The 26104-nt window shown below is 40.6% G+C and overlaps 1 protein-coding gene across 1 annotated transcript in view; it reads right to left on the bottom strand.

Moving 5' to 3' along the window:
• The window catches only part of pde4d (phosphodiesterase 4D, cAMP-specific), a 254346-nt gene that overhangs the window by 211318 nt on the left and 16924 nt on the right, over nt 1-26104 (bottom strand). Inside the window, exon 2 of the mRNA XM_034090876.2 lies at nt 6867-6925. Coding sequence (XP_033946767.2) covers nt 6867-6911 — 45 coding nt within the window. The 5' untranslated portion in view covers nt 6912-6925. The remainder of the gene's footprint in view (nt 1-6866; nt 6926-26104) is intronic.

Raw genomic sequence — 26104 nt, 5'->3', positions numbered from 1 at the left:
ACAAAGGTGATCTCCATTGCTTTATATAGGTTTGTTAATTCAGTCATGATGAGGAACCACACCAGTGACTGGGTTCCATAATTAGAAATGCTCCTCCCTCTTAATGTTTGCAAAACTGATAGGTGACAGGCTACAAATGATCAGTCCCTTCAGATCCGCACACATGAAGCTTAATGAGCATGAATTGAACAGACCTGCTACTGTGTTAATTCTTTAGCTGCCACTTTAAGCTTTATGATGTGTACAACATGGATGTAATTTGATTTAATCTTGCCATTTTAAATGATGTATTCAATAAATAAGGTTAAACCAAATCATTACATTACAATATAGATTTTATTTTAATGATTTGGTTTAACTTATAGAGAAACTTTATTGTTATTGCACATATTACAGGTACTGAGACAACGAAATGCAGTTTAGCTTCTAACCAGGTGCAACAAGCAGAGAAGTGGAAAGTAATGTACACAATCTACAGAATAACATATATAATGAATTGAATGATGAATAAACAGTGGGGTATGAATACACTAGATATCAGCCTGTGAGCAGTATGAACAGTGTGTATGAATATGCTAAGATATATAAAGTATGAAAACGGTAAGTAGTATAGTATAAAATATATAGATATTAATTTCATGATGATAAACATTGTGGAACAATGATGAAAAATGGGAATGGATGTGGCAACGTAAAACTGACACAAAACAACAACAAACTTTTGCCAGCCAATTGGAGAGTTTCATCAGCAGCACGTGGTAAAAACCACCAATGAGCGCTCAGCTCGAGATACCAGCGAGCCGTGTCCCATCAAGCATTTCGCTTCCGCAGCTCGTGGAGAGCAAGTGCGCCAACTCGCGGTGTCACTGTCACCATAGATATATATAAACACTAAATAACTCACCCGCGCTGCTGGCCAATTGAGACCGACGTTGCCACTTGGCCGCCATCTTGCTACAGGCAGTTCTCTCATTCATAACATTATGGTTTACTATTTAAATAACCATAGCTTGCTCAATTTTCAACCAATTTTCAAACGGTTTGGTTTTTTATAAACATCAAAGATGTAGTTATGATACTGCATACTTATAATCATGGACTTTCATATGAAAATAACATTAATCAGATAAAGCAATAGCTATACACACACACACACACACACACACAAGGTATTTATATTTGCCGGTGTATATATTTCCATTTATTTTTATTATATTGTTAATATTTCAAATAAATTATAAAATTAAAATACATTTATATTTTATATATAAAAATCGGTCTCATGTTACCACTCTGTAAGCCAAGAGTTGTTAATTTAGCAATGCCTTAGCTTTAAGAACAGACACCGTCACCGTCACCCTGCCCGACGGATCGGGTAGTGACTGTCACTACCCGATCCGTCACCCTGCCCGATCGGTTCTGCGCATGTGCGAGAGGGTCCGCCATGTTGGACAACTCCGGACGGCAACACCAGATGGACACTTGACACAGTGGCTTTTAGCAAAGCTCAAAAAGAAAACTCGAGAGAGATGAGTTATTGTTATTACAACGTGACTTCACTATTATTTAACAACTCTTTTTATTGGGTTCTTTTATTTGGGGTTAAGTGCATTGTCAGAATAAGTGAGGAATGAATTTAACTTCTGTTAGACAGCCATATGCCATACATGTTTGCATACATTCACAGTAAATATTTATTCAGTATGATAGCTGTCTAACAGAAGTTAAATCCATTCCTCACTTATTCTGACAATGTACTTAACCCCAAATAAAATAACCCAATAAAAAGAGTTGTTTAATAAGAGTGAAGTCACGTTGTAATAACAATAACTCATCTCTCTCGGTTTTTTCTTTTTGAGCTTTGCTAAAAGCCACTGTGTCAAGTGTCCATCTGGTGTTGCCGTCCGGAGTTGTCCAACATGGCGGACCCTCTCGCACATGCGCAGAACCGACGGATGGGTCGGTTGACGACCGGGTAGTCACACTCATAGATATATATAAACACTAGATGGCTCATGGGAGATTTTCCAGCGTAGCTGACTGGCCGCCATCTTGCTACAGTCAACAGTTACTCTGATTCGCGTTATGGTAGCTGTTGTAAGGTGAGTGATCTGCACAAAAATACTCTTAACTCGCTGAAATCTTGACTGATTTACAAACGGTTTGGTTTATTATAAACATGATTAGCATGGCTATGATACAGGATGCTTGGACATGTTGACATTGCAGCTTTTCTTTGTGTATGTGGTTGTATTTATTAGCTGGCTAATAACAAGAGGCTGTCAGTGAGACCTAGTATTACAAAGTTAACCCAGCAACTTTACACCAGTGGGAGAGGCAGAACTGCTCTTTCTTTTCAACACAACTTAAGTTACACATGATTTCTTCCAAGTGGTTTGGCTTGTTAAAAACATCTTGCATTATGATACAGGAATTTGCTGGCTTTGTGTTTACAGAAGTACCTGACTATGCCGGACTTTTGTGCAGCCTACGGATGCTCCAATCGCCGCTGTCTGCAAACAAGAACCCGTGGGATCACCACATATGTTTATGTTTGCTCAGTCTAATAAACCCATAACATGGTTGTGAAAGAATACCAAAGCTGAGGCTGGACGATGATTGATTGTTAGTGTGCCATGTGTCACTGTGTGTCTTATTGGTTTTGTGGTATACTGTATTTTATTTTATTGTGTGCAAGACACATTTAAAACAAATAACCTTGAACCTTGAAGCCCCATCTCTCCCCACCTGCTCCTGCTTCCTACATCCCCTCCACACCACACCAAGTTGTTCTTCTTAATAATAATAATACATTTATGTTGGGGGGCCGCCTTTCATAACACCCAAGGACACCTTACAGGGGCATAGGGGCAATATAGGGAACAATTTAAACAGTGGATTTTGTGATATATCAGCCGGGGTGAGTCAAGACAAACCACAAATGGACTACAGAAGGACATATGGTACAGTTTATATTATTCTTGGTCTTTTTTCAATAACATATTTCAAAGGTTCTGGATTTGTTTACAAATCTAGAAACTAAATACAAAACTAGGATGATATGAAGATCTCATGTCAAAAATAATTGTGATAAATTAGACAGAACTGGCCTGTCTGTGAGCACATTTTATTTTGGTTTGGTTCTTCTGATAAAGGTGTGAATATCTAAATAATATACCAACATATGCTATTGTCATTAGTTGTGTCCCTGTTCTTCAAGCTAAGGCATTGCTCAATTAACAACTCTTGGTTTACAGAGTGGTAACATGAGACCGATTTTTATATATAAAATATAAATGTATTTTAATTTTATAATTTATTTATAATATTGACAATATAATAAAATAAATGGAAATATATACACCGGCAAATATTTAATATAAATACCTTGTGTGTGTGTATAGCTATTGCTTTATCTGATTAATGTTATTTTCATATGAAAGTCCATGATTATAAGTATGCAGTATCATAACTACATCTTTGATGTTTATAAAAAACCAAACCGTTTGAAAATCGGTTGAAAATTGAGCAAGCTATGGTTATTTAAATAGTAAACCATAATGTTATGAATGAGAGCACTGCCTGTAGCAAGATGGCGGCCAAGTGGCAACGTCGGTCTCCATTGGCCAGCAGCGCGTGTGAGCCATCTAGTGTTTATATATATCTATGGTCACACTCGCCTCGCCTCACTCTCAAGGCTGCGGGCGTCTTTGTCCCGCGAGATTTCAAAGTCTCATGTGGGCGAGCCTCCAGAGCAAGTCGGACAAAATGACTAACCATCATGCAACGCACTAGCAAGACGTTGATCGCAACTGCGCAGGTCTGCGCAGGTCTTGCTTGTCTCAAACAAGCCTACTCTGTGGTCACGAAGTACTCCACTAGCCCCCCCCCCTCTGTCGACTTTTCTGAAGTACTCCCCCGTTGATAGAAATCAACACGTAATGAATTAAGACCCCACGGTTTGATGATTGATAGGTGTGTGGGTTGTCTTTCATTTTGACATGCAGAAAAATGTTATAATAAACATAGATACTGTATGTTAAATGGATATATCCGCCTTCTTTCATTTATCTTTCCATTCCCACAACAATATACATAAATAAATGGCATATTTTGGACATAGTTCGAATGGTGATTAATCATGATTAATTAATTTTTAAGCGGTGATTAATCTGATTAAAAATGTTAATCGTTTGACAGCCCTAATATATATATATATATTTTTTTAATATATTTTTTATTTTTAATGTGGGAAGAGGGGCGCCCTTATGGGCCGGCCGCCACTGTTCAAGCACATTCTAAATCTGGCTCCTCCTCCCACTTTGCACTCTTCCCATTCATTAAAACCTTAACCATCATTGGCGTCACATCCCACCGTTTGTCCTCTCATTCAGAAGCTACTCTCCCTATCCTCAAGGCCAGAGAGGACCCAGCACACTGCCTGGATGCTTCCCTACTGGGCTCTAATTGGCCATCAAGATGTGTGCGGGAAGGAGACTGAGCGGCGCTTGGCCCACTTCTATTCCCTCATCACATTCACAGGGCCACAGACACATCTGCGTAACCATGGTGATGCTGATAAGGTGACTCATGACTATTCATCAATGGTGCTGCCTGATTGGACAGCCCCCGACAGCCTTGCGAAACATATTCATCAGTGCAGCCTGTGTCCCTGCTCTACCTCGATATGCCCCTCAGGATGATGAGGGAGCATCTCTGCTGCTCTCAGTTTGTTTTTCACATGACTTCTCTTCTTAACCTCGCCCCCCCCCCCCCTTAACCTCTTCTCCTCTCTCTAATTAGCTGACCTTTGTTAATGTCCCAACCATTTCCCCTCGCAAAGTCCCTTCTCTTCTCTGCCCTTGTGCCCTGCTATGTTCATTGTTCCTTATTTAACGAAGGCATTTAGAAAAGGCAAATCGGACATGAATTATTTCATCACAACCAAACTCATACTGCTGCTCGCTCACAAGCCCCGCTCTCTCCAGCGAGAAAACATAACAACAATTATATTTGTTCCCTGGGAGATGTTTTAGGTAATGTGCAGTTAAAAACTAAACATTGCCTTCTCAATGACACAAAATGTGAATCATCAATCGGGTTTGTTCCATTATCTGTGGTTTTATTTCATTCTAAAGGTCATTTTGTTCCTGGTTTTCCTGTAAACATGTACGCACCGCCTTTTAATTTTGTGCCAATGTGACTACATGCTTTTTGTTTTCCTATAATATTACGCATCAGTTTATCTTGCCGGCAATTATGTCTTTTGATTTTTTTTATAATGGTGACCTCTGGCTTAAGCATTTCCCCACAGGAGATACACAGCAATTCATACTTTCTGAATTTGAAATGACAGTATACAGTAGATCACTGTTCAATAAACACTGTTCAATACAACACGGGTGTAGTGCATTTGTATCCCATGAGTCTTCGGCAGTGGTACATACAAACTGTAGAACTTCATGCCAAGACAAAGTGGAAATGTGTGGACAGCAGTAATGACTGTAATGGCCATTTTGACATCTTTCTCGATGACTCACGCAAAAATGTCATTTTCTGCTATGCTGAAATAAGTATTTTCAAGGGCAATGCTCCATCTGCATACTCAATGTATTTCACCTCTAATGTCAGCCAATTTAAAATACTTGCAAACTGGCTGTACGTTTGCACTTAAATTCAAGGTCAAGCACCAAGGACTCTGATTGGATATCGTATTGAGACATGGGGGATAAGCCTGTCTGCTGATGCTCTATCCCAGCTCCAGCTCGAGTTTAACCCAGCAGCTCTGATCTCTATAGTTGTTTGTTAAGATTTCCAGGAACCTGCCTATATAATCCAGATGGATAGTGGTGGGTGATCTACAGCTTGCACACAACCCCGACAACATCGTGTGAGAACACACACAGTCCCTTAGATGTGTAGCTGCTGTGGGGGATGGGTCATGTAGGAGATATGCAATGGAAAAAAAATACCAGTTTAAACTAGCGTGAAAAAAAATAGCACAGCTGACTGTACTGGATAATAGCATGACAGAATAAATCACCACAACCACAGAGTGTGTGTGTGTGTGTGTGTGTGTGTGTGTGTGTGTGTGTGTGTGTGTGTGTGTGTGTGTGTGTGTGTGTGTGTGTGTGTGTGTGTGTGTGTGTGTGTGTGTGTGTGTGTGTGTGTGTGTGTGTGTGTGTGTGTGTGTGTGTTTCGTGCTAAAGACAAAATAGATTTCACCTGAAATATTTAGCTAAGAGTTCTTTTTTAAACACAATTTAAACATTCCGTTTCTATAGTAAATGTTAATCCACCTGATGTTGCCCAGCTACAGTATGACACCTGTTGAAAATGTATTGTTTACAATAACTACCATGGATATGACTCTTTATGCTTTATCATCACCATTTATATCGGTGCTATCAATGTGTAAACAATTAAATAAATTCCAGGAGGACAAGATTCTTTATACAGATAGCAGCTTAATTTAACTCACAAAAAGCAGCAGATTGATGCAGAATGAAAATAAAGATGTAGGCCATAATGAATGAGTAATTGTAATAGTAGTCGTGATCCTAAAATAGACCGAAGTAATCGTGATTACGTTTTTTTCCATAACAGATCAGTCATGATTTGCACTCAAATCAATTCAATTAATTCTTACTTATCCGGAGGTGTACATGCAATTGCAAATGTAAAATATCTCATTCCAAATTTGAATCTCACATTTCCTAAATGTGCCACGTTTGGGTTTTCTAACCATATCACCATGGTGTAAAAACGGTGTTCCCAACCAGGTGCAGAGTAATGTAAAGATGAAAGATAAAAGGATGTACTGTAAGGAGGAAAATAAAAGACAAAGAGAAGCTGTGTTCACTTACATTGTCCTGCTGGCTGTCGTCTCCGGACCGGTCATTCTTTTGCATGGTGCGTGCCACCTCTGAAAATGGACAGGTTTTAGTCACATACATACACACAAAGAAATATCAAGATAATACTTTTGTGAGTTGGACGCCCATCTCAACCCACCCCCAAACTGTGCAACTTTCAAGAGCAAATCAAACAGATTGGTTACTTTGAGAAAGTACATTTTTTACTCAATGAAAAATCCAATACTGCTTTATACAGTACACTGTAAAGGGTTGGTACGTGGGTGGAACAATCCCGAGGAAGTTCAAAGAAATAAGAAAACAACTTCTGGTTTGGTTTGATTGAAACACTTACAGAAAGTCTATTTATGTTTTGGCATTCCTGTCACATCCAACTTTGTCTTGTTGTTATCAACCAGCGAGCAGTATCCAGAAAGCACTCCTCATTGTGCTCTGCTTCTTCATAACAACTCACACTCTCCTTTCTTTATATATTTCTACCAGGTTGTGTGCACATGCATATAAACAGTCGATGAATAATGCATATTTCCTACAACAGTGACTTTCTTTCTGGTTGTCTGTCTTCCAAATGTATCTAAAAATGCCTTTGTATCAGCCTATTGCACGCAAGCAATACATGATATACCTGCATGGAGGCATGTGGCGCAGTGGGCTAGTGCGTGGGTGATCGGATCAGGAGCACAAGTTCAAACCCCATGCATATAGTTGTGTCCCTGGGCAAGAAACTTCACCCCAAATTGCTCCTGCAGGGATTGTCCACAGTATTGAGTATGTAAGTCGCTTTGGATAAAAGCGTCTAACAAGTGACATATATTTTATATTAATGTCACTTGCTATTTACTACGTACATAACCATAAGCCTTCATTTACATGGTCCATGAGTTTAGAAACAACACCATCTCCACCCCGTCTACCAGGACTCATCAGTAACACTGGATGTAGTTTGAATGAGAAATCAGCCGAACGGGTAACGCATTATCCTCTCCTCCGGTCCCTCAGCTCAAGCCCATCAACACTAAATAGATGTGGAGTGACAGGATAGCCAGGTAATTACCACGGACAGAAAAACAGAGAGAGCTGGCCGGGCAGAGTCCATCGATTGGGCTCTGAGGAGAGGAGAGGAGAGGAGAGGAGAGGAGAGGACAGGACAGGACTGGAGAGGAGAGGAGAGGACAGGACAGGACTGGAGAGGAGAGGAGAGGAGAGGAGAGGAGAGGAGAGGACTGGAGAGGAGAGGAGAGGCAGAGGAGAGGTTTTTGGGGGTATTTAAAGTCCCTTTTTGTACTTTCAGCATACCACTTTTACCTCATCACTTGAGGGAAGAAAACAACAAACCGAAAAAAATACAGAAAACACACAGCCAGTAAACAATCAAAAAGCACTAGGGATTAAGAATCAGCTCCCCCCCCCCCCCCCCCCCCAAAAAGATGACTGACAGCCTGCACATTGTCCACCATGTGTTAATAGGTGTATCCCACCCTCAGTCTTGCTTTCAGGAGCCCCTTCAAGAAATCCACACCCCCGGCACCTCCTGCGAGTCAGCCAGATAGTCGACTTAGCAACAGTGGATAGAAGAGGAGAGGAGAGCCATTGGATGTGATGCACAGGCTTTGCATTGTGTTGATGTTGTACAGAGCACCATGTGCAGTTCTAGCGCACAGGATAAATGCAAAGCTTAAATGCACACAGAATGTAGCTTCTGTTGTCTTTAACTGTAATTGAACAGCAGTGGGGTGCAGTGGGAGTGTAATCTGCACACAAAGCAAATATTCATGAGCACAAAGCACACAGAAACCTCAGGGCAAACCACAACCTTGACCTTTGCTCAAATCGCTGCAAGGGTGAACCGCAGTTACAGGCTGGAGGATCGTGATTCATTTGTCTTAACACAGCCAGGAAAATATTTTAAGGTAGCATATGTACATACTAGACTACAATTTTAAAAACGACTATTTCCGTCAATCCAACTCTTCTCCGGGTGGTGCTAGGCAAAGACTGAGAAAACTCTCATTAACAGACAGAGTGATACAAACGTTCCTAAATGTGGCGGCGCAGCTGACATTTTGCAAGAACATTGGACATTGTCAAGAACTCTGTGTCTTAGTGCACAACAATGTGTCATTAAGCACCACTTATAAAACTCCAGTGTCATGATTAACTGCTGGCAGCTAAAAGGTCTATCATAGCTTTAAGGAGCTGATTAAATGACTGAAATAAACTCTCCCTTCTTCAATTGCTTGCCATCTCTTGGGCCTAGAGCTCAAATGTGATGATTCTCAAAAATAATTTGGATTTCAGCCTTGAGGGCACAAGGGCAATTAAGCAAAAACTGAATAACCAAGAGACATGGCACAGATGCAAAGTACGCAGAAGGAGATATAAATGATAAACAACATCAGACTTTTGATCTCAGCCAGCCATTATGATAAGTCACCTTTAACACATTCTCCCGAAAGCTGCAGTAGGAGTAAAGCAGTATTTGGACATGCCAAATATAAATGAAAACTGCAGCAAAGCCCCATTCATGTTTTTCTAAATCGTCGCCACCACAGTGATCTGAATTGGGCTGTGTGCACTCTCTGAGACAAAAGTATATGTTTAGATGGAATAACTAGTCACATGACAATCTTCTCCATCGGACAGCATCATTGGGTAACAACTGGTCTAGCTGGTGGTTGTAGATCCTACCAGTCAGCAACTGCGGTGTTTGTGCACTAAAACAACCAGATCTTGTGTTGTTTGCAGGTATGGAGCTCTTGTTGTTTGTGAGTCTGTGCGTGTCTGATGGATCAGTGTGTCAGGGTGTGTGTCTACAGATTGACCACAGGGGGTTGGTTTTTGTCAAGTATTAGTTAGGTGATGTGCGATTAGACCAAGAGATCCCCCACCAGAGAGACACAGATATAAAAACTGCCCTGTGCAGATGCTATTTCTTTCCCTGTCCCTTTGATACATCCACCGTTGGCTTTTTCAATTAACTTCCTGCCATCTTTAGGAGAGCGATGAGAGTTTATCCCGTGTGATCACATTAGGAGAGTGAGCAAAAATTGACCTGAGCTATGGTTTCTCCTCACCCGGCAGGATAAGGTCATGGCTGTCTAATGTGCTCTACATTTCAGTGCGTGAAACGTCTCGTTTTTTCTGTTTAACTCCCACAGCTGCTTATTGAATAATCGCTCAAAAGAATCTCAGCCTTTTATTGTAGCCATTCAATCAGCCGAGATGAGCGGGCGCTGTGGCTTTGTTCGAATAGCCGGTTTCTTTTATGTCTTTGTAGGCAGATCTGAACAGACTATATTAATCAAGTAAGCTTTTTTCTGAATGTGTCATGCTTATATTGCAGAGAGAAGCCACTGGAAGATTAATAGTTAAGCTGACATTGTAAACACTAAAATCATTCTTCAAATTAAAATAAATAGTAATTATACATCACAGTGTTTTCAAAGTCAATATGCAGTGACACTTTGATGCTTACTAAAGCTCCCTGCTGTGTTCCTTCTAATCAATCTCATTCATTTCCCAGCCATAGACTAAAGTGGAGTTGCTTCACTCGTCTAAAGACAGCAGTGCAAATGATTATCCTATTTATTTAGTCATTGTACTTTGGTCACTGATTGCAACTTAAATATCACTGCTTAATCACTTTTGAAGAAAGATAGGCACTTGAAGCGGGGAAAAATAAATAGACATTTTAGCGTCAGCTCTCAGTGTTGAGCAGCACACTGAGTGGAAATACAGCAGTGGCTCCTCCAAGTGGTGCTGCACTCACAATACATGATAGTAGGAATAATAAAGAAGAGACTCAAGCTCTATTCGATATTCTCTTTGGAGAGACTAGTGAGAGTGGCTGCCTGACCTTTACGCTGAGGAGGACAAACATTAACTGTCACTGCAATCCAACAATCCATACATCACATAAATCAGCTAGGATCAAACCAGCGGGGGGCTGTCACATCCTGTAATGCAATCACCCTCACATAAACACCCCTGCACTCAAATTCAAAGGCATACTAACACACATGTGCGCACACACATCCTTGAAAGACATCTTGAAAATGATAGACGTGTGATGTTTGGACAGGCTCTTCGCTTCAGGAGGGATTATGATAGTCCTTATACTCCACTCGATTTCCTTTCCATTAATTCCCGTGGCACTTTGTTGACAGTGATGAGCCCTTTGTAGCAGCTCGAAACAATTTCACAGCAAGTGGACCGGCGATGAAAATACAATACCATTTACTTGAAATGTAAATGAGCTCTCACACCTCTAGCTCCTTCAACATAATTGTCTTATATTCAACCTATTGTTTATCAGACCCAAGTATGAGTCACACATTGTATTGCTTTTTGTGCTGTGAAATTAGGGTGATCAGATGTGGGAGTATTTTGAAAACAGTTTGATATTCAGCTGTGCGTCGACAATGAAAGACTATTTGATTACAATTATTTCTATTGCAGGACTTCAGACAACTCATTGGATCGCTCACCACTGAAAGAGGGGATTCACTTACTGATATTCCCCTAAAAAGCTGAAAAACCTATAAGGAATATGTTAATGTTCACTACTTGGGGATCAAAAACCTTAGTTTAAGAATGACTGACGTTATTTTTATAGTAAAAATGTTACAAAAATAAATATTGTTTAAAAGAATAGGTTTATTTTATTCAAGTAAGTTTCACTGTATATAGGCCTATTGAACATTCAGTTTAACTCAAAGGATTTTACATAAAATGGTGTGGCTTCAACAGAGAAAAGCTTCCAATCTCCACTAAGTGAGATGACATTTACCCAGGTTGACATCTGGTGTGATGGCTGGAGGTAATTTTCTGTAACCATTTCTCACCCCCTCCACTTTGAAAATGTGAAAGGACATCCGTTCATATTTTGACAATCTGACCTCTTACAAGTACCTCAATTTAATAGTAGAGCAATACTAAATCACAGGAGCCTTTCAAGTATAATCATAACTTAACTCAATAGTCTTTACATTTATATGAGAGTACATCATCACAAGTTTTTAAGCTCAGTGTCAACAGACGGCTGGCAACTTTACTGTTTGGTTCACTTTCCAGACACACATTTACCTTTCTTCATGCAGCTGTTTTCTAGAGCTTTCCTCAACAAAACCCCAATACGGTTTTGTTGACTTATTATTTAGTTAGTCTAATTGACAGAACTGTAAAACAGTTATCCTCCACAAAGGATACTGCAAAAAAAAAAATCATTTTAAATGTTGTGTGTACTAGAGATGTGATCATGTTATTATTATGTGGCTAATGCTGTTGTTGTTGTTGTTGTTGTTGTTGTAAATGTCACTTTATTTTCTTTTCTTTTCTTTTCTTTTACATGACTATGCACTGCAACATTTCTTTGTTTTTTGTAATTATTTATTCTACTTGTTCGAAATAAAATGTATCAATCAATCAATCAATCAATCAATCAATCAATCAATCAATCAATCAATCAATCATGTGTTTCTAGGAAAAATGTCTTTCAGCATGAAAAAAAGCATTACAAAAAACTGACCAATTGACTGCCCTTCTCCAAGCCTTGCCCCCCGCTGCCGCCTCGTCAAGCTGTCAAAGCTTTACCACGGAGCCCACACTAACGTCATTAACTGCACTCCCTGATTCTTACTCATTTCTTGGAAAAGGGAAAAGTATGTCAGAGAGAAGCAGACAGAAAGCCCACAATATGCATTAAAATAGGATACAATTATTTTTATAGTAGCTAAAACAGTTTACGTTAAAAGTCAAGCCCCATATCACCTGGAGATGAAGAACAACATTGATAGTAATGAAAAACACGGTTCCTGTAATGCAGAATAGCTTGCAATCATTAAAAAGTATATACATTCAGTTTACCTTCAGTAACTCATCAGCTAGTAAAAGATGTTCTAACGTAATCTGCTAATGTTAGATCCAAAGGTACGTTGGGGCTGGTAGAAACAAACATCTCCTTCTGAGCTTAGCTAACAAGTATCTGTACTACACAGAGCGGGGTCGTATAGTTGTAGGACTCTAGGCGGAGATCTCTGACACTACAGCGTGACAGGCTAATCTGCGTTCGAGGGGCAGGATTTAGCAAAAGATCAACTATTTGTCTAATCCACTAAGAGGTAAACCCACTAGACGCTACCTCCATAGTGCCAAATGGCTGACATACCATTTAGCAACTAGCTGGTGAACATGTTGGACCTCAAGGCCCTAGAGTGAACAAAACAAATTCATCAAATAATACTCCTTCAATACAAGGTCATGTCAGCAGTCACCATACATGTTCATGCTAATATACTTGTGAACAAAAACTCTCTTTTTAATTACACTGTCATTTCAGTAGTCTTGGCCATGAACTGTAGTCTATCAAGTCAGAATAAATAGCCCCTTATTTTACTGGGATGTGTTTAAAGAGCCAATATAAAAGGCTTAATGGTGGCTTGGACTATAAAAGTCTGTCGCCTATAAAAATGATGTACTTTTTTCTTCCCAGTGCTCACTAGGAGTTAGGAAAGCCTTTGTGTTAACACCAGTGTATAGCTCACTGTGGACCCGTTAAACCAAAGAAAGGTTGTTTAATTAAAGCCTGCAGTTAATTACAGTGTCCCAGTCAGCAGCAGCCACATTGGTGTGTTGTGCAGAAACAGCAGACTGTCAATTAACAGATGTAAAGAACGTCATTCCTACTATATTTTAAAGATGTATACATTATTCAAGGCATACTGAGTGTAGATGCATGACAAATGTGCTGCTCTACTTGTACCAGCAGAGGTCACCAGAGTTATAAGATGCCTATTTGTCTCACACCAGTTACACTCCTTTTATCTTTTCTGTCCTCTGATATTATTTGCAAACATCATACGAAATATCTGTCTGCTTTTTTAAATCCACACTAGCTGTAAATGCACACTATGCCTTGCATACAAAGCAGCTGCCACTATACTGCACAACCACAACCACAGCCGCACAATATTAAGCACTTCTAGAATGTGTCTCTTTTTATCCTTAAAGAAGAACCTCTTTTCACATCGCTTTACACACAAGGCATTTACTATCCTGTTTCTCTCATACACATGCCCCACTACAGCCTAATGACATCACTGACCCCAGGCAGCAGTAACCCCTGCAGAGCGGGGGTTACTGCTCCCCTGGGGGGGGGAATGACTCACTACTATACGTACAGCCTAGAAGAAAACAGCAGGCAGGCAGTGGTGAGGCGAATCTCTCTCATCTGATGATTCAATATGGGACACAGATGACTGACTGAACACAGCAATGCAGCTTAATGCAAAAGCAGCAAACCCAGTCCTCGTGGTTTGTGCCCCTCTAATGATGAGGCTAGTTACAGAATGACTGGCAGCTTAGTTGATGCTGGGTGCCTTGCCAGTCTTTTTCCATACAAAGGCTTGGTATCATGTACCAGACTAAGCAGAGATGCAAAGACAGATGCTTTTATGTAAGGGGTCACATTCATTTAAACATGAGGAGGGGCAGCCTTTCAGATATTGTACTGTAAGTCAAACTGGAACGGTAATAATTGCACTGTAGTGTCTTTATATATCAATCCAGGCCAGAGTTTGGTTTACTTTCCAGCGCATTTCTGCATGTTGTGGAGCTCACAGCACACAGAGGTTTGCAACACACACCGATATATAGGGTCAGACACACAACAAACCTGACAGTATGTGAAAGCACATTAGAAACATTTCACCCAAGGCAAGACACCCTTTTTCCTTTGGCACAATAGCTGCAGTCCTTGTGAATGTGTCTGCTCTGCCAGTGTTACACCTTTCATCTAACAATATTTGTAAAGCCTTTCTTTCATGATGCACGCACACTATTACAGAGTGTATGTACAATGCTAATTTCCAACACTTTTCCCTAGTGCTCTGACAAATATAATTAAAATATACATACAGCTTTCAGGATCATAAAACTACAATACACTTCAAAATCAGTAAAGACAATAAAATACAGATCACACTACACACATAACTTACAAAAATACACCAATACAAAAATATTTACTTTAGGCTACAACAATAAACCTTAATTAACTGACATTTGCCAAACAAATATAAAATTAATCTTTTTACAAGGACTTCGGACTTTTGGACAACCCAAATGTAGAAAGCTGACTGTCCAAATTTAGATCTGTGGTGTGGTAGTTTTACAGTCATTCACAATGCTCCGAATTACCCTGCTCTGTCTTTGGATATTATCTGAACAGAGGCTCTGGGTTTAGACAAAGTTGTATTTGTAAAGTGGACAATGTATGTGTCCAAATAAATATGTATGTGCATTAAATGCATATGCATTGAAGAGCAAAGGTTTGTATTCCTTATGTATGTTAAATGGAGTACAACAGCCCCCTCCAACTAGCATTGAGAACACCACCAAACTGGACATTGAACTTCTGTTTCGGACTTTTAATTGAAATGCACTCTCAATGCTCACTGTATTGTCATACAAGAGGAACTATTGCTTATTGCTATTGGTGTTCTCAAACTCAATGCTCGTTGGAGGGGGCGGTTGTGTATATTGACACAAACTGATCTGACAGGACGATTCAGAAGAGAAACAGACTGGAATGAAACTCCCAAGCTTGGCTTCTTCTCTTTATACAAACAATAAGTGACTCATTGACCGAATTTCTTATTTTATTTCTCTGTGCTTGCCTGTGCTGCTTTTCTTTACTCTTTGTATTATGTGAAACATTTATTTTTAAAAAGTTCCAAAAAAAGGAAGGGACAATACACAATAACTAACATAAAGACTTGAATGTATCATTCGCAAGGTGTAGCCATAAAGGTACATTTTCACCTGCAGCCCCATGCAGGTTGATAGCATTAGAAGAAAACAATAAAAACATTTGAAAACTAAATATTATAAATGTAACTCTTGTTTTAAGCCATCCGTGTTATTCTTGCAGCGTTTATTAACTTGATATGTTACACTAATGTTACTTTTTAAGTAAGCAAGTCATGTTACTAGGCTAACTTTTGTGTGAGCTAACAACATTTAGCACCGTTAAATCTGCAACACGAACTATAACTATAACAGTAAATTCAACATGTAGGAGTACACTATCTTACAGGTGTTCCGGTTTAACTGGTTCCCCGATCAACTGGTTGACAGATGTGGAGGCGTGGCCTTCGACTGAAATACACATTTTGATTGCTTCTTTTGTCGTTTACATACATCTTTTGGTATATTTGGCTGGATAGGAACACTTTGATGCACATTCAGTACCAGTGTGTGAGGTTGTGGTTACGATGGCGATATCCGGACGCGAACAGCGAGGACTACAAAAAGAAAAACGAGTTGACATGGGGATGTCTGTTCAAAACATTGCGAGCTCCAATAAATCATTTAAACCAGCTATTGTTGGCAGACTTATTACTGAATATCGTTCTTAATGTGATACCAAGTCCACCTGAGACCTGTGTACACCTTCAGACAGCCTCCAAGTGAAGCACACGTTCTTTACTCACAGTTTGAAAGCAGCGTGGAGAAGTCTTCAGCTGTGTTAAACTGTGATCCTCTCAGGTAAACTGTGATTCGCCCATGGGAAAATGGGATCCGCCCAGATTAAACTGTGTTACATCTTCTGTGGCTATCTACCAGCGATCATGTTTAATATGAAAGACACACACATACATCCCTTATAAAAACGGCATTCTGCAGCACTCATCCAGATCAAATGTGACTGTTAACTCGTTTTGCAAAGACAGCAGCAGAAATGTCATTGCTGCATGTGCAGGGATATTTAGACTTTAAAATGCTGATGGGTCATTCATCTTGGTCTCGGCAAACAATATTAGGAATCTTCTATTCAAACTACATAATATTCAGTGTCCATCGACATGAAAATAAAAAAAGTTCATGCTGGACTCAAACCCGAGTCCCAACAGCAAAAGTCACTCCAGCCCTGCACGTTATGAGTGCACCACGGATCAACACGACATATTGAACCACCACAATATAACATTTTAGATTAACCTTGTTAAAAAGTTCCAGAAAAATGCAACCCGACCATCATTTATAATTTGAGCGAATGTATGTACACTTTAAGCCATAATATACATATTATAATATAGTATACTGACTGAGGTCTGTATCAAGCCTCATTAAGACCCACCGAGATCAGATATCCTAGTTTATACAAGTATAAACGGGTATCAAATCGACATCATATTAATAACGATATATGATACAAATGTAAGACTGACAACAAGAATAGTTTGTAAAGGATTTATTGACGTTAGAATTATTAACAAAGCACTTATATACTAATAAAGGAATGGCTTATCTAAAGCCAGTTGAGTAGCACTTTAAATGTTTTGGCTCTATGAAACCTGATGTACTGATTCTGTTTTCTTCAAGTTTGTATCTTCTTGGTCTTATGCACTTATTGTAAGTCGCTTTAGATAAAGATGTCAGGTAAATTCAATGTCATGTAATGTAATTGACGTGAGTGTTTTGAACACTATTATTTTATTTTTGATTCTCTGGGAGGTATCGTGTTGATCTGTGGCGCACTCATAATGCGCAGGGCTGGAGTGACTTTTGCTGTTGGGACTCGGGTTTGAGTCCAGCATGAACTTTTTTGTTATTTTCATGTCGATGGACACTGAATATTATGTAGTTTGAATAGAAGATTCCTAATATTGTTTGCCGAGACCAAGATGAATGACCCATCAGCATTTTAAAGTCTAAATATCCCTGCACATGCAGCAATGACATTTCTGCTGCTGTCTTTGCAAAACGAGTTAACAGTCACATTTGATCTGGATGAGTGCTGCAGAATGCCGTTTTTATAAGGGATGTATGTGTGTGTCTTTCATATTAAACATGATCGCTGGTAGATAGCCACAGAAGATGTAACACAGTTTAATCTGGGCGGATCCCATTTTCCCATGGGCGAATCACAGTTTACCTGAGAGGATCACAGTTTAACACAGCTGAAGACTTCTCCACGCTGCTTTCAAACTGTGAGTAAACAACGTGTGCTTCACTTGGAGGCTGTCTGAAGGTGTACACAGGTCTCAGGTGGACTTGGTATCACATTAAGAACGATATTCAGTAATAAGTCTGCCAACAATAGCTGGTTTAAATGATTTATTGGAGCTCGCAATGTTTTGAACAGACATCCCCATGTCAACTCGTTTTTCTTTTTGTAGTCCTCGCTGTTCGCGTCCGGATATCGCCATCGTAACCACAACCTCATACACTGGTACTGAATGTGCATCAAAGTGTTCCTATCCAGCTAAATATACCAAAAGATTCATGTAAACGACAGAAGAAGCGATCTAAATGTGTATTTCAGTCGAAGGCCACGCCTCCACATCTGTCAACCAGTTGATCGGGGAACCAGTTAAACCGGAAGACCGGAGGGAGAGGGTGACGAGCATAAGTTTCACTTTCCTTTTTTATTTCAATTCCAACTTTGGTCATGAAGAATATGTTTCTCTGTTGTCCACGTTCATAAAGCAAAGCAGCAGCATCAGAGCATGGTGCAGAGTCTCTAGATGAGTTTACAGTAGTCCCTCGTTCTTATTAAACATCCATGTTGTAGTCCGCTGTATAGAAAACTGTGGTTTCCATAGTTTCCCCACAGCAGCAGACGCACACAATGACGTCGTCCGCTCGCGCATCATAAACACGTCGGATGGTGAAAGTGCATTCGGATTCTCTAAAGTACCGCAGTCTCTTCTCCTAAGTCCTTTTGAATTATCCTATCCACTATCCCTTAACCCCGTGACGTTTCACTCAGAGGTCAAGGAATAGATGATAGGGTTAGAACTTAGGAGCTGATTTTTAAACTATCCGACTATCCTGCGGCTCGCCTCGAAATTAGACGAGAGTAGCCGATCGCAGCCGGGGGAGGTGTCAAAAAGCTCGTCTTAAGTCGGACAGCTCGGACTCGGAGTCGGCTTGACTGGCTGGGTTTGCAATGGCGGAAATTGCGTTGGCGTTTTTCGTTGCAGATGAAGTGGATGCAATAGAAATCCCACATGTATTATATGGAGAATGTAATTTGATGTAATCTTGCCATTTTAAATGATGTATTCAATAAATAAGGTTAAACCAAATCATTACATTACAATATATTTTATTTTAATGATTTGGTTTTACTTAAAGAGAAACTTTATTGTTATTGCACATATTACAGGTACTGAGACAACGAAATGCAGTTTAGCTTCTAACCAGGTGCAACAAGCAGTGAAGTGGAAAGTAATGTACACAATCTACAGAATAACATATAGAATGAATTGAATGATGAATAAACAGTGGTATGAATACACTAGATATCAGCCTGTGAGCAGTATGAACAGTGTGTATGAATATGCCAAGATATATAAAGTATGAAAACGGTAAGTAGTATAGTATAAAATATATAGATATTAATTTCATGATGATAAACATTGTGGAACAATGATGAAAAATGGGAATGGATGTGGCGACGTAAAACTGACACAAAACAACAACAAACTTTTGCCAGCCAATTGGAGAGTTTCATCAGCAGCACGTGGTAAAAACCACCAATGAGCGCTCAGCTCGAGATACCAGCGAGCCGTTTCCCATCAAGCATTTCGCTTCCGCAGCTCGTGGAGAGCAACTGCGCCAACTCGCCTCGCCTCACTCTCAAGGCTGCGGGCGTCTTTGTCCCGCGAGATTTCAAAGTCTCATGTGGGCGAGCCTCCAGAGCAAATCGGACAAAATGACTAACCATCATGCAACGCACTAGCAAGACGTTGATCGCAACTGCGCAGGTCTGCGCAGGTCTTGCTTGTCTCAAACAAGCCTAGTATCTATGCTGCTCCGAGATGTGTCGGCTTGGAGCATGGGAGAGACAGCAAGCGCATTTTGTGGCATCTGCAGGTAGTGGCAAGTCTTTCCGGCATATGCCACAGAGGCCGCTACTCTGTGGTAGCTGTGGCAAGTCCTTCCGGCATATGCCACAGATGCCACAACTTGCCGAGGCATCTGCCGCTGCTCAACGGGAGTTGCCACAAGATGCCAGAGTAAGAGAAGGTTTACTGTAGCTGCCACTCGCCTTTCCGTGGCAAATGCAGCTATCTAAACCCGTATTTATCGTGTAAAATGTCACTGTTTAGGCATGACTTTATCGAACTGATCTGTACACAGGACTGATGTGCGATCTCTATTTTTCAAAAAGATTATACATTATCATTTATATTCAATTTTACTTGGAGCATGGTTTGATAAAATAAACAAACGTGCTATAGGCTATTTATGATGAAATATTGGCAAGTGAGGGTTGCAACGCCCTTGGCAATTGTCGCTTCTTGAGGGGAGTTTCCACTGCTTGCTACGATAAACCAGGTGTAGCCTATGACTAGTAAAGACAAATAATTAACAAATAAATATCTGTATTGACACAGGAACGTCTACTCTGGTGTTATTAGACTTGGCTACAGACTTAGGGCAGCTGTAACTGATTGCAGTTGCCACTGCTAGTGAGATGCTTAGGTTTACTTTATAAATTAGGCAAAGGACTTATATTTGCCCCATGCCTTCAGCAGCAGCAGGCCATTCACTTTGATGTGATCCAGTTATGAAATGTCATCATTTCGACAATAAAGAAATGCTATAAACGTTATCTTGCACGTTTTATCGAACCATCTCCGTTTCTAACTTTCAATATATTTAAAAAGAGATCTCTCTCTCATCTGCGTGCGGGGGCGGGGCCTCACAGACATGCTGCTGCGCTGTGCACACTCTTATTATACATCCATGTGTGCACACAGTTCTGCCGGTAATGAATATTAGGATACATTTTGTGAGGAAACTTTTCCACCAATAATTCCAATAAGTATTCCAAAATGTATTCACTTCAGGTTTACGAAAGTAACTGTATTCGGATTAGTTGTTTATCAAATGTAACGCGAGCTGAATACAGTACGGAGCGTCCACACTACAGCTTCAAAAAAAGCTTGGAGCTGGGCGTGTCTGTAGCTTGGGGATTTTATTCAAGCAATGCGACCAACAACCAATCACATGAATCTCCCGCCCCCGACATACAAAGCAAAAACCCCCGGGGATTTTATGGGAGCAATATATATATAAACTCCCCAAACAGGCGAAAACCTACCAGTTTCACCCACTGTCTCTGCCACCTCCCTCCATGCCTGGTTCCTCCGGTTTGTATCCCGGTAGGTGAAGAGGGTCTGGTCATACAAAACCGGGTGATTTGCTACAGCGATAATTAGTTTCTCCTCCAACTTTTTTTGAAATATAGAAATGAACGGCGGGATATCTCTCCCAGTTTAGACGAGGTTTGATTGGCTACGGCTTGAGCTGTCAGATTTTCCGAAACGGGATTTGATTGGCTGGCGCTGTAGTGTGGACGGGCCGTTACTCTGGCATCTTGTGGCAACTCCCGTTGAGCAGCGGCAGATGCCTCTGCAAGTTGTGGCATCTGTGGCATATGCCGGAAGTACTTGCCACAGCTACCACAGAGTAGCGGCCTCTGTGGCATATGCCGGAAAGACTTGCCACTGCCTGCAGATGCCACGAAATAGGCGCATTCACACTGCGGTACTTTTCCCACAAAGGTTCATGCGAACTTAGTTCATGATCGCGTTCACACCAAAAAGAGCCGGTACTAAAATTAGTTCATGCGAACCTTTTTACCCCCTCGAAAGTCCCTGCTAGAGAGCAGGGACTTTCGAGCGGCTCTTTTGTGAGAAACTAGCTATATTTCTGATTGGCTGGGCGGATTGCAAACCGCGCCCCGTAAAACTCCCAAAAAGTTTTGTGAAGCCGCCATTTTATTATCCTCGCATTAGAATTATTAGCATTAGCATTAGCCCTGCGCAGAAACGCAGAGAGGCCAACTTATGGCAACACAAAATAAAACATGGGAGCGGGACTCCCAGCAGCTTCTACTGAAGCCAGTCCCCAACTCCGGGGACTTCCGGCCGGGGACTTTGGGCGGCAGTATACGCCGTGAAGTGGTTTGCGGCCTGCCAGTAAACCCAAAGCAGAAGAAGAAGAAGAAGAAGAAGAAGAAGAAGAAGAAGAAGAAGAAGAAGAAGAAGAAGAAGAAGAAGAAGTGACGTCAGCGGCTTCATTTGCCTAATCCACCCCCAGGGAATTTTTCCGGTGTGAACGCGATCTGTACTTAGTTCATGCGAACTAAAGAGTTTGCATGAACTAAGTTCGCATGAACCTTTGTGGGAAAAGTACTGCAGTGTGAATGCGCCTAATGCGCTAGGCCCTACTGGAGCATGGGTTGAAGTTATATGGCTAACGTTCATCGGTTAGCCTCCACCATAGAAGGAGAAAAACATCCTGCTCTGCATTACTAGCTATCTTTACATTTTTAAATCCTAGCTGGCGTGCTAATGTTAGCCCCTGGTAGTACCCTTCATTCAGAAATAGAGAGGCGAAGTCACGCCCATCTACTTCCGGCCCATGGGACCCCGGAAGCGAAACATTTACATGGAATTCTATGGAGAGAGAAAACTTATCTTTTGATCCCGTTTGAATTGTGCCACGAACTACACATATGATGTTTTTCAATCTTAAACAATAAGTTCCATGTCAAAAAAGTCACATTTTGTCGTAAAACTGTTGAAATATAAGACTATGAAAAATACGCGACTACAAAGACTACAAATCCCATTCTGAGTAAGTGATGTCACAGGCGATAATGCTCCAAGTGGTTGTGACTCGTAATTAAAGCGAAGAAGAAGAAGAAGATCTCATAACTGATTTATTCCCTCCAATAAATAAGAGATTGCTAAAAATAAATTCACTTTTACAAGATGCCTGTGTGCTTTGTACCAGGTTGTAATCACATAAGTGATCATACCACTTGCTCGTTCTATCGATTTCCGTCTGATGAAAGGACCAGGAGTCGCTGGATCAGACATATCAGGTAATATACATGTTGTGCATGGAACATATATAGTCAAGTTAGCTACCTAGCTAGTAACGACGAGTAGCGAGCACGTTAGTTAGCATTACATTACTTAGCCTTGTCACTTTTAGTAGCCTTACCATGAAGTTATTATTTTATTACATGAAGTAAACCAACATTTTAAACAGTAAGAGTAGTCATGATGGTAAGTATTTCGTGAAACATTTGAAGAGTAGCCTACCGCGCCATCCACCGGGTGCTAAGGAAGCAGTCAGGGAGAGTCGAAGGCAGGTAGGGAGCTTTGCATGACATTCTTCTGGACGTGTTTCATTGTGATGACAGTAAGGGTGAGTCAATCTGTTTGTTGGAAAGACAGTAGTTGAGTGATTACTGAGAGAAAATTATTAGAAGAGATAATTATTCAAAGTGTTGTTACTTTAAAGTGTTGTTATTGACCGTTTTCTCTTTTATTTCCTTTCCCTCACCTGTAACTGCTGAGACCCTGAGGAACATGCACACTGACCTGCTCTGGCAACCTGATTTCCACTGTATGTAATAGTATTTGGTTATGGTATATTATTTATATAAATCAAAGGCACAATGCACCCCCCAGAGACACACATGTATTGAGTGTGATATTTTGCATAGGTCAAGTGAAATCATCTTTACACACTAGAAAACTGTAGGAGCGGCAACTTGTTTTGAAATAGAATTTTTAATATCCGATAATAAAGTTGATCTGTTTTCTTTATTCTTCTCTCTTCCCAGCTCCATCCATCACCATTCTCTGTTCCTGCAGGTCCTGCTTGCTAATCAATGCTTTATTTTTTTACACAATTACAAATGAAGTCAATGTATTGTATGACATGAAGTTGTGCTTCATTCGGAGTCAATAATAAATTCATTCTGCCTTCAACTGCACAATGACTGTGGACTGCACCGGCATCCATGTAGCTGCCCCCCAGTAAGATGAACCAAGCGAAGAGGGTCACCATCATGCCCAAGGACATCCAGCTGGCCCGCCGCATCCGAGGAGAGAGGGCTTAGACTGACCTGAGACCAGCACACCCAAACACAACGGCTCTTTTAAGAGCCACCTACAGTTTCAAAGAGTTGCAATCCTACGTTATTATAATGATTAAACTGGTTCATGTATCACTTAGTTTACTGAACCGTGATGAATGAAAGAAATGAGTGAGGTAGTGGTTTACTGAAGTTACAAAGACATTAATATATGAGTAACAGGTCAGTGTAAACACAAGCTTCTGTCACTTATGGATCATTCAAACTATATACAAATAATATGTAATAAAGTTCTAAAATAAGTATTCGGTATATTCCTTGATAGCTTTTGGAGAAGGTTGTTTTTAAGTTTACTAAAATCTATCGTTTCAACTGTTTCACTTTATAAAAAGGAACAGGTGAGTAGAGCATTATTGAGTTTCTTATTCTGTCAGTAAATTATCCAAATGAAATGTTTATCATTATTGTAGTCAACCCTAAACAAATTGATTGTACCTTTTTAATAATGACCTTACATGGTCGGCAAAGTTAAATTAACTTCAGAAAATCAAATCTGTTCTGAGAAAAAACGAATACATGTTTAAAGATAGGAACTTGCCATCCCACTGAAAAACAGTCCGTAGAGATTTAAAGGCGTAGTTGTAGTTCAGTCCAACGTTTCATTTGGATTCATTTCTCCAACAGTCAACTATTTTCATAAAGAATATATATATTTTTCAAAGTCAACTTTATTGTCAATCTTACTCAGTTTGTGTTTATAGACAGAGAGATCAAAAATACTTTTAAATCAAATAAAATTATACAATTTACAGATATGTATACACATATATATATATACATCCTATATACACCATCATGTATAATGATGGTGGACACTTCACCTCCAGCAGGGCAGGTGGCTGCACAAGTCCATCGGGAGATGCTCCCAAAACACCGACTCACTCACAAAGAGACCAGACTCGAACACTGTCACCTGATAGGCCTGCACAAAAGCCTTCACCCCTTCGGCCTCGTTTACAACCCCCCAGTTGACAGCCATGACTCCGTCCAAGTTGTACCCCCCGAGCACCCTCTTCATGAGGGACGTGCATGGAGTGGATGAAAGTCCCGACCGCAGCACAGCACCAAACTTGCTGGCTGTCAACCTGCCCCGCCTGTGTAACTGCCACTGAGGATGTGTCCGCTGTCCTCCGGTGGCTGTCTGGATGGCAGCTTGCTGGTCTCTGCTCAGTCGCATTGAGGCAAGAATTGCCTCAAGCCCCCGACCCCCATGCCCCTTCACCAGCTCCGGCACGGTGACAATGGCCTGATGTTGAGGCCGCGGCTCTGGCTCAGGTGACAAAAGCCATGCCATGCCACACTGTGCGCCCCTCAGTGCAGACCTGAACCAGTCTGCATCCTCAGTGGCGATGTCTCTGGCCAGTGGGTTGTATGTCTCCTCTCACTGTTGGTAAAGTTGAGACACCGGCTGGACTACTTTGGAAGTGCCAGGCTTCCTCCACTGGCACTCAACATCTGTGGAGCTGATCTGCCACATGGCACATATTGCCAATGCTGCAGCGTGGCTGCATTTGTACATCCCCCGTGCACAATCACAGACAGCGCTCTGCATCGCGCCATCGTCTCCCATGCAGATCTGTACAAATAAAGTAAGTACCATGTTTGTTAGCATGCTATAATAGATTGAATGAGCAATAATACAAGGATGGTCCGGATCTGGGGGTGGGAGGGGTTCTTTTTCCATAGTTTTGTCCTCTTGTCTGATTGTTGTTATTGTTTGTTTTTTCTGTATTTTTTGTAATTTGTGTTGTACTGGTTGTGATTGTACATTGTATTTTTCTAAATGTGTATGAATACATTTTTGAAAAACATTTGATCAACAATAAAAAAGGATTTGGTCAGGATCTAGACTCAGTGTGTAGTTTATTAATTAATCAATGTTCTCTACATTAGGAAAACACATACCAGTGTACCAGAGGGAGTCACACACAGCTGTACCTAGATAACCAAACAAATTGACAAGATAACCAAAACCCTTGAATCTACACACAGCAAATAAACTCAAATGACACAACGAGATGTAAAAGGAGATCACACATACAGTATAGTCGATATAAAACTGGCCGCTTCAATCTGAAGAGCAACTAAAACAAAACACGGGAGTTTACCTTGTTCTTGTGAACACTAATGTTATCCACAGCATACACAGAGAACACGAAGTTCTTAAGGAGAAAACTAGTTACTGAAACAAAACACGTTAGTGTACCTTGTTAGCTAATGTTAGCTAGCTGACATTAACACACACACACATTGCACT

This window comes from Pseudochaenichthys georgianus, chromosome 9 (genome assembly GCF_902827115.2).
Source record: "Pseudochaenichthys georgianus chromosome 9, fPseGeo1.2, whole genome shotgun sequence".
Lineage (NCBI taxonomy): Eukaryota > Metazoa > Chordata > Actinopteri > Perciformes > Channichthyidae > Pseudochaenichthys > Pseudochaenichthys georgianus.
Note: the sequence above shows the minus strand (reverse complement) of the source record. Positions and strands in the feature narration are given on the sequence as shown.